Source organism: Pleurodeles waltl, chromosome 11 (assembly GCF_031143425.1).
Source record: "Pleurodeles waltl isolate 20211129_DDA chromosome 11, aPleWal1.hap1.20221129, whole genome shotgun sequence".
In the NCBI taxonomy this organism is placed as follows: domain Eukaryota; kingdom Metazoa; phylum Chordata; class Amphibia; order Caudata; family Salamandridae; genus Pleurodeles; species Pleurodeles waltl.
This window is the reverse complement of record NC_090450.1, coordinates 176,091,430-176,105,605: the sequence shown is the minus strand read 5'-3', so window position 1 is coordinate 176,105,605 and position 14,176 is coordinate 176,091,430. Positions and strand designations below refer to the sequence as shown.

Below are 14,176 nucleotides of genomic sequence, written 5' to 3'. Positions count from 1 at the left end.
TTCATTTTCTATAGCTCCGACAAGCAGTGCAGCCATACATAGCACCCCTGGTCGAACTGCTGGATTGCACTCCCCTTGAGGTCAAACTTTTATTGGGGGACCTGGACATCAACAAGAACTTGAAGGTTTAACGTAGGCCTGTGATCAACTGCAAAGACACTTTCTCTAAATTAAGAGCAGCTTGGGATGACGATTAGTGGCCTCTGGTGGATGACAACTAGAGAGAGGTGGTTGCATTGTCTAGGGAGACTGCAATAGCCTCATAATTATGATTAATTATAACTTAAATTCTTGCACCATGAATACTTCCCACAGGAACCGTTAGGGAAAATGGGAATGATGGCTTCCCCGGCATGCCTGAGATGTGGGACACACTCAAGAACCTTCCTTCATAGTGTGGAAATGTGGGACACTGCAGCCTTTCTGGGAATGAGTGATTACTTGCTTGGGGCTGATACTAAGATGGAGCTTGCCCAGAGACCCCAAACTTACCCTACTGCATATTGCAATTGACGTCGACAGCAATAGATATCACTCCACCCTCAAGTGGTTGGGGCTAGTTGCCAAATGGGATATCGCCAAAGCAAGGAAAGGCGAAAATCACCCTAGTTTCAAAAGATGGAACTCTGCAAAATCCCTGTGAATACCGCTCGAGGTTATCCACAAAAACACCACATGATTTGGGCGGCAGGGCCAAATACAGGAGGATCCCTCTAGCAAGACCAATGGAAGGCACTCTTTCAATGGACGAATAAGTTAGAACATTTGGGATGCAAAGCTTTCATGAGCAGGAGGGGCGTGAGACTATTCATGACGGATCACCGATACCTGTCAGTGACTCCAGGGGGTTTGCGGGGCAAGCAGATGATTACAGTATCAATCTTGTGTTTTACAAGGTTGGATTACACTGGGTTGTTTTCTGTGTCAAACCTAACAAAATGTGTTATAAGAACAAAGCGTTGATCATAAAATACATTACAGTCCCCTAATATGTAGTCTATCGTACATATAGAACAAAACAAAACAAAGTAAAAAAAAGGCAATACAATTTGATAAAAACAAACAAATGCAGAAGTCGCCACCAGTGAAACCATGATGTGAATCAGCCCTCAAATGTAATCAAATAAATGCTACAAGCAACTGAATACGAGAGTGCGAGGTACCCTTTATCACAAGTCATGGGTAGAGAAGCGCCCCATATCAAGGAAAGAATCCTTAAGCTACTATCTCACCCTTGAGACCACACAGTGAAACGGCCTTCAAGCGATCCAAAAGATTGTAGCCCGCACCTCCTAGAATAGCACCACTCTCAGTGCTTCATACAATTACTTACAAGGAATAAATCCTAATGCTGCACAAAACGGCAACAATTTACCAAATCAACAACGTCCGAGTGTGGTTAGAACCTGATCAAAATATACATATATATAATCAGTAAAGGCTAAGGGCCAGATGTATCAAGGTTTTTTGCATTCGCAAACGGTGCGAATGCCCGTTTGCGAATGCAAAAAGGCAGTTCAGAATGTATGAAAGTCATTCTGAACGCAATTTTAAGGAATCGCAAAAATAGCGATTCCTTAAAATTGCGACCCTGTTTAGGGAGTCGCAAATTGCGACTCTCTAAATAAGAAATCGCAAATAAAGATTCCTTATTTGCGATTTCTTAGCACATGTATGAAGCCATTCCTAAATGCGATTTGGGCATTTAGGAATCGCTATTTACCACCAGGTTGAACCTGGTGGTAACCATGTGCAAAATTTAAAAATGCATTTAAAATGCATTTTTAAAATGTACATGTAAAGCACACATGCCCTTTTGGCATGTGTGCACCTTACATTTAAAAAAATAAGTGTTTGGGGTGCAGCAGAGGGGGCCTTAGGCCCCCAGCACCCTGGAGTTTTGCATTTCCAAAATTGCGATTTCTGGTTAAGAAATCGCAATTTTGGAAATGCATAATATTCGCAGATGTGGACCAACAGGCCCATAGGTGCGAATGGGGACAGATTCTCTATTTGCGATTCTGTAATAGCATTTGTGATTTTTTAGAAATCGCTATTACCGAATCGCAAAAATCATACATAACGTTTTGCATTTCTGAAATAGCGATTTCTTAAAAATCGCTATTTGAGAATAGCAAATCGGTTGTATGATACATCTGGCCCTAAGTCATGTAATAATCTTGCCAAACATCAAACTCCCCATGGAAATAATGCATTACTCACAGTATCCTTAACAAGAATGATCTGTGAAGATCATATAAGCCAAAAATTAAACCTCGAACCAAAACGTGCAAAACAAATAATGCCTGCTCCCCAAGGGAAGGGAGCTGGAGCAGTTTACCAGCGTATTTAAGTGATCTGTTCGTGAAAAAGCACCTGTGCCGTTTTTCCTACGTCCAAAGACCTACTGTTAGAATCAGATGCAAGTCTCTGGCACTCGGTCAGTGGCTTATCACAAAATAATGGGGTGCAGCTGCAGAATGTGGTAAGGGACCTCTGAGTCTCCAATATCTTGTAAATATTCATAGACTTTGGGCTGAATGGTGGCCCCCTGAAGTTTTGGGTCTCTTGCACTGCAGGGGCCCGAGTTATGCCGTGGTGGAAGTTGTGGTACTTTCTCGACTGGAGGAAGATTGTCCAAGAGGGAGAGGTCAATAAACCTAAACTGTTTGGAGCTTCTTACATGCTCCTGTGTGGTACAGTGTTGGGTAAAGGACAGGGTCAGATGTGCAATCATCTTATGCTTGGACAATCTGATGCTGTTAAACATATGAACAAACTTGGGAGTGGGGTTGAGGACGGGGATGGAGCGAGATCAAAGCCCCAAGCAGAATTAGCAGGGCGCTGTGGGAGTTATTTCACCATAAGATAATATTGCTGATACCACTGTCACTTGCAGGGCCATGCAGCATGGTGGAAGATTGGTACTCATGGAATCTATACAACAACTGGACATCCAGATTTTCCAGAACCTGAACAGGATTTGGGAGCCATTATATATGGGCATGTTTATGTGCTGATTGACAGCTGTGTTGGAGGTACTTCAGCTGGTGGGCAGATCTGGAAGCATTAGCGACTGAGAATTTTCTTCAGGATTGTCTGTTGGAAATCATTATGCGTTCCCGCATAATATCCAGGTGTGTGACTCGGAATCAGAGACTGTTTTCAACGTCACAGCTTTGATACTCCTCCCTACTGGATCTTGGTGGACTATCCAATTAGTCTGACACTCTTTCCAGAACTTGTGATGGACTCTCAGGGTCAGTAACACATTCTGGTTCTAAAGAGCAATCTAACGCTGGTGGCATGGATACCTATTTTGTTTTTTATGGATATGCCAGGACTTTGAGTCTCTGGATGTTTATACAAGGTATTTTTCCATTGTTAGGATTCAGTTTACCATTGCAAGGTGTGCCAAGGATACTTCCACCTCTGTAGAGTTCCTATAATTACCTTCACCTTAATGTGATTAAGCATTATGTAAATGTAACTAAGAACCTGAGACATTCCGCCCCTCAATTACTAATTTACTCCAGGGTGATCACCATGGCAAAGGTTGATAGAGAATGTTTGGGGGCTCATTCAGTTGCTCTACATGAGGAGCAATGTCTTCAAACGCCTCCTCGGTGAGAGCAAGTTTGGGGGTGTCCTTAAGTCTGCAGATTGGTCTGGAATTTCAACATTTAAGGCTTTTTACTGTAAGACGATTAACACATGGCAATGACAGTTGTGAAGCTTCTTTGAAGTAGCCTAATGTGGGCTTCCTGTCTTGTAATAAAGTTACCTGTCCGTTCTGAAGGAGAGTTCTGATTTTATTGAAGACACAGGAGACAAGTATTATCCCACCACTGGTATGTGTGCACACTCTTATGATAGTTGGTAACATATCTTATTGACTATTCACAGTGCCAACCTGAACAAGCCAGGCGATGGCATGATTCGCCAGTATGCAATGTGTTTAGAGAAAAACACTACTTTTGGGTGGAGAACGCATTTCTTATGGAGGTTGATCAAGGAAGAGATTACATTATATGGTTGCTTTATTTTCTGTTGTTTTTACAGTGTTTCAGTTCTCCCATGGACCTTAGACTTCAACCATCAAGAAAAGAGGATATGTACTATAGACTGCCCTTATTTACAGGGTTTTGTGTATTTTTTTTACATTGCGACTTCCTGCCTAATCGAGCAGGATCGTAGGGAAAGCAATGTACTTTAAAGATGCTACTTAAACAGAAAGTAAAGAGACTGCATAATACCTCCTTTGTCTTTAATAAAAATCAGGAGTCTCCTTCATATTTGGCTTTGAGAATCCGAAAGTTTCAGCGGTGATTTCACCCCTTTATGATGTGATGTAGTCGACACTGAATTCTGATTGCATGAGAAACAAGCATTTGCAATGCAATGGGTCTCGTGTTTGCTCGATTTAGAGCTATTAGCATTGTAAATTCCTAAGTGGACTTTTCTTGCCACAATAATTGAAAATGAAAAATAAAGCAGTTGTCATAAGCAAGTCAGTTCATTGCACCCCGGCCGCCGTTAGTGTGAGAGTTATTGGCTCCCTGTGTGAATGTCTAGAAAAGATCGTGACTGAGATGATAGGCAAACCGAAACCAGAAGAGGGGCCATCACACGCTGTAAAGGGAGGAATCGTGACATAGTTTGATGGCCAACAAAAATGATCACTTAGTGAAATGGCCTGTGAGGGAACTCAGCACACAAAGGAGGGACATTTCACAAAATGCAACAATAAAAATGAAGCATTTAAAACATGCACAACAAAGAATGATTAGCAAGAGTGGGCGTGGTTAAAAACCCGGAGAGAGATTACAGCAGGCCAGAGCACTTGCGCGCTCGACCCTAAAAATGACAATTTACCAAATAATTCATTGAATCGTGTATCATTTCTTTATGTCAGTCATTGCTTTTAACTTACTAAAACTTTTTACCTATTTTCCAAGCCTCCATATCTCTCACTTTCCCATGTCCTCGTAGGGGAATAGTCCCATTCTTCAATATCTATTGCGATGTATTTTTTCACTGTGTGCCAACAGTCTTTGGGGGATGACTCGTGGCACTTATTTACTCTGTAGTATCCTTTCATTCCGGCTTCAAAGTGTCCTGTAGTTAAACATGCCAGAGTGAAACGACCTATGGAGAGAATTTACAGAAAGACTGCATCACCATTATTTATATTCAGCTGGCTTTTTTAAATGCATATGGTTATTAATCAAAGATCTGTTTCAGTGCAAACCATTTTGCCTTTGTTCTCTCTCACCTCAGCCATTGTTAAGACAGTCAGATATCTGCTTGCCAGGATTCCCTTTACTCTAATTAATTGTTTACCAAACTTCTTAATTGGCCCTGGATACAACACCCTCATCCCAGTCAATTTGTCATGTGATTTCCTACTCCTCAGAAGTGGACTACTCCAGGAATAAGCAGAAAATTCCCCTCCTCTTTCTGAGTGCCATGAAATGACATGCATTCCCAGCATCCTCTCGGTATTTTCTTGTCTCTGAGACAAGGAGTTTGGATGTTTTTGAGCCCCCTGATTGGCTTGGGATTTCAACACTTGTGGATGGCGTCACGCTCCGTTAGAGGACCTGCCATCGACAGTCTCGTGAACTGATCTCTGCCTTTTGAACACTCTTCTCTATTTTCTGCATTACCTGAATCATTGGTTGGTGTTCTGCTTCTCCTCACATGCATCATACGATTGTCTTATTCGCACTGACTACTACTGTATTGTTTCATGTTCCTTAATCATAGGAATGTGATAGCGTTGCAGTGCTGCCTATGCACATTTGTGAGGCTTTGTTTTCACCTGGTATTGAGTTGGACTCCAGCCATGAAGTTTCTCTCTCCTCCGGACCACTGATAAGGAGCCTCTGGGGCCAGGTTGGGGAACCAGAAGCAGCCCTGGCAAAAATGCTCAATCCAGTCCTGCTTCTTTTGTCTCCTCTTGCAATCTCTCTCTTTACACTCGTCCTCTCTCCTTCCTTTTCTCCCGTCTCTCTTCTCCTTCTTTGCTTCCCTCTCTTTCGTCAATTCTCCCCGTGCCTGCTGGAATTATCCCTGGGGACTTGGGGAAAGTGTCAGAGGTTCCAGGAGCAGACTTGGGCTCTCAAGGCCCCTGCCCACCAGGGAAATGCCCAGTTGAATGAAAGGCCTGCCTGGCACTGGGGGCCTTGGCTGTACTGGCTGTGCAATGGCGCCTTACTATTTTAGTACATTTGGGCCCGTATTTATACTTTTTTGCGCCGTATTTGCGTCGGTTTTTGACGCAAAAACGGCGCAAACTTGCAAAATGCCATTGTATTTTGTATGTTTGCGCCGTTTTGCGTCAAAAAGGGTGCAAATGCGGCGCTAAAAAAAGTATAAATACGGGGTTTGGTGCACTGGGGGGCACGTTAACTGTGTGCATTCGCGCCACTTTTAGAATAATGATTTTGTGAACTTAATGAATAGAGCACAACAACATGCTTTTGTGATAGTTAAGGGTTTGAGTGCCACAATTATCATGAGCTGCTTGTAGGTCTCTTGTGTCAGGTGACGTTTTAAGGATCTCTCTGGTAAGGGATAAGGCATTAGATTGTGTCCTCTTGAATCTTTAGCTCTTTCACTTTCATTCTGTATCCTCTGTATTTGTACGGAGAGAAAGAAGGGGGAGTGAAAAAAATAGAAGGCACAGAGACAGAGAAAAGGAGGAGTATAAAGGACAAGACAGACAGATTCAAAGGGAAGAAAGGACTGCGAGCCACGGGAAGAAAAACAGAATGCAAAATGAGAGCGAAAGCAAGAAGTGAATCAAGGAGAGGTCACAGACAGCAAAGTGAAAGAAAAATGGTGACATAGAAAGCGATTAGAGTCCTTTAAGGCGTGTTAAGGGTCTGATCTTTGCCAAAGTCCTAAAAAACTTTAAAATGCCCATTTAGCTACTCATTTTCTAAACGTGCAACTGTGGGAATCCAGAAATTGCACCTACTAGCCACACACTTGTCTTTAAACACGTATAAGTTTATGATCAATGTTGAGGGACTAATGTCCTTCATAATGGAAGGGTTCTCTTTTTTCAGGAGCATTAGGGTCTCATCAGCAGCAAAGTAGGAAGTTGCATTTTGGAAGCTGCAAAGACAGGGGGCATCATGGCACGTGATCCTGCATTTAACTATTGATGCCACCACCAATGACTAACAGAGGACGAGGGGCAGTGCTACCTCTGGCCAGATACTTCCCCTGTGACTGCAGATGGAAATAGATGTGGTATCCGTAGCCAGGTCACAGATCACACTGAGACATCCTTAGATTTCCATAGTGACTTATCCCTTCTCTGTCTACGGGCCTTGCGCTGGTTGTGGGAGAAGGTCTGAGTCTGCACTGAGTCTTCATTTTTTGGTGCCACTGACTCACCTTTACCTTTGTAAGTGTAGGAAACTGGGTTAATGGTTTAGGGGGTGAAACAAAAGCAAACCTCAAATTAACTTGTGCTTAACCCCCTGGGAGCTCGGAGCAAAAGCAGTCATGCTTACCTTTGAGGCAAAATGTAAGGTATTCATGCAGCACTTCAAACAGTAAAAAGGTGAAAACAGACACAAGAAAATGCTATTTTGAAAAATGGAGTAACATTTTAAAAATTATTTGAGATCAAAACAACAAAAGTCCAATCAGTAGAACTGGAGATATGCAGTTTCAAAGTTTTTTAAACAGTTCCTATGCATCAAGTAGGACTGCACATTTGGTCAGTACAGACCTCAGAATATAGGAACTCAGTCCACATATACTATCAGTACAAGCAGACATGATTCCTAGCTAGATCACAGTGATCCATCTGAAACCCTAACTTTATCAGGTTACCAGACAGTATCAGCAACCTTAAACATGACCACTCTGACTCCCAAGAAAGCTATGGAAACAGATCTACTCTTTTGTGATTATATTTGCAGGTCCAAGGTAAACACAAAAAAGATACGAAATTAGCTCTTCAAATATTTATTGAAGCAATCAAGTTCTTGTATAGGAAGCATGTACTGTGATTATTAGGCAGAGGGAACAAAGCATGGAAACCAGCATTATGAGAATGGTAAAAAAGATAAACAATTCAACCATGGAAATATTACCCTGCTGTTATAGTCCTATCTGTAACTACCTACACTGTAGAGAGCATAATGGGAGTACTCTCTGCCAGATCCATTGAGATAGCCTAACCCCTCATACCTGGAATGATGTGCCAGGAAGCCGGTCTGATGTGGGCTATTGTCCTTTGAAGAATGTAGGTCAGAGTTATCAGGGCTGCATCTCGGTTACAGTGCACCACGTTCTGGGAATAATCAGAGCAGAAGTGCTCTTCTGCCAAATGTAGCACATAGGTAGTTTATATAATGAAAGCACTGTTCATTTCACAATGTGTCAGAGGCAGAGCTGATGCAATGATTTGTCTGTAGATTCGGAGATGTCTCCAACAGACAATCATGATACCAGCACATCGCATTCTGTGTACCCATCCTTGGACAGGGTGTAGAGATTATGTAGGGACGGTGTTTACTAGGAATAAGCAGCACGTACAGTGTCTTCTCAGAACATTGTTGTATAGGTGTAAAAGCTTGTAAGAGTCAGCATCAGAGAAAGATGCCAAGCTAAACATGTGCAATCTAAAATGAAAACCCTGCACGGGCCCCAATGTGTTTCGCCACAGTTTTAAGTAAAAATAGTGCCTAGAAGCACAAAGCGCCAACTGAGGTTACCTGTTTGTGCCAGATCTAGGGAAAGTCCCACGTCGAGCACATGCCGCTCAGCAATGGTTCCAAGGAGCTTCAGGGCTGCGATGCGAAGTCCTGTGTCATTGTCGAGGATGCCATTGATGAGAGGCTTGTGGTATGAAGGCCTGCACCGAGATTGTGTCACACAGCGATGGTTCCAGGTAAGCTACAGAATGCGATATGAGGTCCTGCGTCAGGGGTGTGGCTGTTCCAAAGTGGCTGCGAGGAGATGTGTTGCGCTGCATTGGTTAGGCCTACAGGATCAAAGCTGGGCTGGAAGAGCACCTTCAGACCCACTTCTAAGGGTCCATGACTGAAGTGGCACCACTTGGTGGTTAGGACCCACAGAAGGTAAAGTCCAAGTGCTGGGTTCAAGGTGATTGCAGTACTTTGTGTCCCTGTGGCTATGATCTGGAGGCAAGCCAACTAGCCCTTGGAGTCATTCTGGTGAACCTGGGTTCAAGGTGCAGGTCCAGTCATTCTCAGAGGCAGCAGGGCAGCAGAGAAGCAGTCGTTCTTGCAGAGCACTACAGCAATTTTTCCGATCTTTCCACAGGTCCAGAGGTTTAATGAAGAGTTGGGTCTGAGGGGCCAATATTGATACCTGGTGCCCACTTTGAAGTAGGAGAAGGTTCAATAGGTTGTAACCCCCAGAGTACTTAGCATTTCATGCCTTCCCACCCTGCTTATATGGGATCACAAAAGACTAGTGTCAAACCCTTTGTAAGTGAGGTAAGACAGAACCTTTGTGATGTGTAAGTGTGGTAGGTGACAGCCAGGAACATCTTATTGATTCATGATCCAATGTCAGCTCTTTCTGCCCTCTTTGGTTTGGTCACTGACAGTGCACAGCCATACTCATCCACATTCTAAATGTGCTTGCATGTAATATTCAAGGATAGTGATGTGTGTTTTCAATGTTGTAACACAGCAGCAGCTCACAAATATTACTGCGAATAATCTTATGATACCCTCCTATTTCTCAAACCTGAGGTCCTCTTTTGATCTAAAATATACTTTTTTAATGCTGCATGAAACATAAATAAATTTCTCTGCAACATTTCTGTGATAGACTCTTACACTTAACCACAATTAAAACTAACATTAAAGAAATACAGTATTTTAAATAATCTATTTAGGAATTAATCAAGGTCATCTGGGCAAAACTCAGCCGAACAGAGCTGGCTTTATCAGAGCCCGCTTTTCCCATGCCTTAAAACGTCTCTGGTGACAGCTCTTCCCCCTCATCTGTCAAAGGTGGCCCATCCTGCTAACACCTATTCCATTTTGTCTTCCTGTCTGAAAACAATACACAAAGGCTAACTGACAGCTATCAATAGTTGTGTGACCAAGTATGCATTCACCAAATGGTTAGGACAAGAAAATATACATTTTCTAAAAGTGGCATTTTCAGAATTGTGACTTAAAATCCAACCTAACAATTAAAGAGGGTTTTCAATTAAAATTCTTTAGATACCGAAGGCTGTTTTTCTCCTGCTCCAAACTGAAAGTTATCACTTAGTTCTGGTTCCTTCCGTTGAAACATGATCATTTTTAATTGTTTCACTGATAAAATCTCTGGTCTAAGAGAAGGCATCTTCACCCCTTACCAGAGTTGTGATGACCTGTCAGAGTCACCAGATCCTCGGGGTCTGCGCACGTTCCCAACACGTCCACCACTGAACAGCTCCAAGACTCTGATAGATAAATCACAGAGGCTAAGAGAGTTCAAGAGGGGAAGAGGGGATTAGGAAGGGAACAGCTGGGAAGGAGACCTGTAGTAAGAAAAAGGTTAAAACACACAATATGAAAATTGCATCTCATGAAATCAATACTAGACTATGACTCTAAGCCTAGTCATTCTGAAAACATGAACAACCTAAGAATTAGGCTTAAAATTACTAAATTTCGAGATGACCTGATACCTGTAAGGGAATCAAGATGGATTAAATAAAACTTTCAAATTCAAGTACTTCCCTTTACATGAGAATCAGGAAACCATTCTGAATAAGTTCTAAACCAGTCATATGAATCCTTTTTTGAGAATGCATACTAGGACCATGCAATATTGCATCTAGAAACTCTGGTGTTCTGTGTTCTCTTGAAATGTTTCAACACGAATTTGCGCACATTGCAGATTTTCATATATATAGTAAACACCATAAAAGGATTGTGCACCGTGAATAACACAATATGGATTCAGGAAATAAATCACACAACTTGTCAACTCGAATATTACCTAATAAATGTCTTAGAATAAATGGCATACAATGAACAACATGAATTAAGCTCGAAGAGAGAGTCGTGCGTCTTGCCGATTCGAGTGCCACCATGTAAAATGTCAAGGAATGGTAGCACGCAATGAATAAAGGTTAAATCACCATTAAACGAATCGCGCGTCTTGCCGATTCGTAAGCCACGATGTAAATGCCAAAATATAACAGCGCGCACTGAATAACAAGATTAAAGCACCATGAAACGAATCACCCGTCTTTTGCCGATTCTTAAGCCACCATGTAAATGTCAAGAAATGGTAGCGCGCAATGAATAACAAAGTCAAATCATCATGAAACGAATTGCGTGTCTTTTTCAGATTTGTAAACCACCATGTAAATGTCAAGAAATGGTAGCACGCAATGAATAACAAAGTCAAATCATGATGAAACGAATCGCGCGTCTTGCCGATTCGCAAGCCACCATACAAATGTCAAGAAATGGTAGCGTGCAATGAATAACAAGATCAAATCAGCATGAAACGAATCGCGCGTCTTGCCGATTCGCAAGCCACCATGCAAATGTCAGGAAATGGTAGCGCGCAAAGTAATCTGTTAATCATTAAAGAATTAGGCCAAGAATATGAAAGTTCTCGAATACGGCATCGGGAGGTCAGCCCAACCACCGTCTTACCGCCCAGAAAAAGGATCACCAATGAAGAATGAAGAGCAGAGGCCTGGAAGATCAAATAGGCCACCGGGACAGGAGCTCAGGAAGTAGCTGCTGCTCTGCACCGGGACCTCTGAATAGTGAGCACTTGGAGCTGGGCTGGCTCGCTTTTATAGAGTCTTGACCCAGCCCACAACCACACCCAGGCATGCTGCAGGGAAAGTCTCTGGAAGCCCTGGAAAGGGACCACACCCTAGCACACTCTGAAAGCCTGCAGCAATACATTGCAAATGAACAGTATTTGTACACACATTAAAAATAAGTCTTCAGGATTAAACTCTGCAATGCAAAAGGTTAAACAACAACATATCAGCACAATGCATAAATTACGCTGTTTTGAGAGTGCTGGGTTTTTGCATTCTAGTCACCAATAGAGTGCGCACAGCCCTGGTGTTGACAGTACTCCCCTCTCCCAGACGCGCTCTAGGGCCTGGTTTGCCTGGATTAAGACGATGAAAGCGGCTCACAAGTACTGGAGCATGAACATCAGATGCGGAAACCCATGAGTTACTTTCAGGACCATAACCTTTCCATGAGATTAAGGGCCAAATGTAGCAAAGGTTTAGCGACTCGCAAACGGCGAAAATCGCCGTTTGCGAGTTGCTAAAGCCACTTTGCAATGTAGAAATGCATTTTGCGAGTGGGAACCGACTCGCAAAATGCATTTCCAACTTGCAAATAGGAAGGGGTGTTCCCTTCCTATTTGCGACTCGCAATGCGATGTAATTAATGGACTCGCAGTTACCATCCACTTGAAGTGGATGGTAACCCAGTCGCAAACGGGAAGGGGTCCCCATGGGACCCCTTCCCTTTTGTGTCTGGCATTAAAAATAATTTTTCAGAGCAGGCAGTGGTCCAATGGACCACTACCTGCCCTGAAAAATACCGAAACTAAAGGTTTCGGTTTATTTTTCAAAGTGCAGCTCGTTTTCCTTTAAGAAAAACGGGTTGCACTTTGAAAAAAAAAAACTGCTTTATTTAAAAGCAGTCACGGACATGGTGGTCTGCTGTTCCCAGCAGGCCACCATCCCCGTGAGTGCCCTGAATAGCAATGGGGTCGCAAATTGCGACCCACCTCTTTAATATTAATGAGGTGGGTCTTTGCTATCCCATAGCGACTCGCAGAAGGTGTCTGAGACACCTTTCTGCATTCCAAATTGCGAGTTGCAATTTGCGAGTCGCTGGGACTCGCAAATTGCAACTCGCAATTTGGAACAATGCTACATCTGGCCCTGAGTACCATAGATTACGCCCTCTCAGTTTAGAATCCAACACTTTACTTAACTTCGTATTCTTCTTCCCCTTGTACTAGAACAGGAGCTGGATGAGGGTGGACCTTTTGGACTGCCTTCTTCAAGAGGGAAGTGTGGAATAGTGGATTAATCCGTAAGGATCTGGGCAATTGTAGTTTATAGGTCACCGGATTGATTTGCTGGAGGACAGTGTAAGGACCTATGAATTTGGGATTAAACATGTGCTTCTTCTTGAAATCTATATGTTTTGTGGAAAGCCACACTTTGTCACCTGGTTGATATTGCGGTCCCTCACAATGTTTCTTGTCATAATGCCTTTTGTATTTTTGTTTGGCTTTTTCTAAATGCTGTTGAATCAGTTTCTGGGTTTGATGCAAATGCTGAATGGTTTCTGACACAGCTGGAGTAAGAGAACTTTCTTGAGGAATTGTGATGGGCAAGGTGTGAGGATGATAGCCAAATAAACCAAAAAAGGGTGTAACGCCAATAGAAGTGTGGAATGAGTTATTGTGGGCTAATTCAGCTAACCAGAGCATAGATGTCCAAGAATGAAGTGCCTTTTCAGCGTAGGCACGTAGGTATTGTTTTAAAGTCTGATTTAGTTTCTCTGTTTGACCATCTGTTTGAGGATGGTGACTAGTAGATAGTGTAGATGTCACTTGGAGTGTTTTACACCATGACTTCCAGAAATTGGAGGCAAATTGCGACCCCCGATCGGAGAGGATAACTTTTGGCAGTCCATGATAACGAACCATTGTGTTCAGTAAAATAGTTGCCAATTCACTAGAAGTGGGCAATTTCTTACAGGCAATGAAATGTCCATATTTCGTGAGACTATCTACTACCACCAGAATTACTGAATGCTGTTGAACCACTGGCAGACCGGTAATAAAGTCTAAGGAAATGTGTTCCCATGGACGACTTGGAGTTGGAAGTGGATGTAACAACCCTTTTGGTTTTGAATGACTTGTTTTAGTGCGAGCACAGACTTCGCAGTTGTTTACCATTTCTTTTACATCTTTTGTTAGGGTAGGCCACCAAAAATAGCGTTGGATCAGTTCAAGAGTTTTAGGAGTACCTTTGGTGACCTGCCGTAGGTATAACATGAAACCAATGAAACACTATCTTCCGAAGTTTGGTAGTGGGTACGAACAAGCGAGCGTCATGAAAGGGTAGTCCTTGCTTGATTGACCTTTTGGGGTCTGCTTGGGCCCATGTTTGCTA

At 42.8% G+C, this 14,176-nt stretch overlaps 1 protein-coding gene across 1 annotated transcript in view; it reads right to left on the bottom strand.

Annotated features, from left to right (window-relative positions):
- The window catches only part of LOC138265561 (ceruloplasmin-like), a 454,089-nt gene that overhangs the window by 163,185 nt on the left and 276,728 nt on the right, over positions 1-14,176 (bottom strand). The window contains exon 12 of the mRNA XM_069213377.1: positions 4,947-5,148. Coding sequence (XP_069069478.1) covers positions 4,947-5,148 — 202 coding nt within the window. The remainder of the gene's footprint in view (positions 1-4,946; positions 5,149-14,176) is intronic.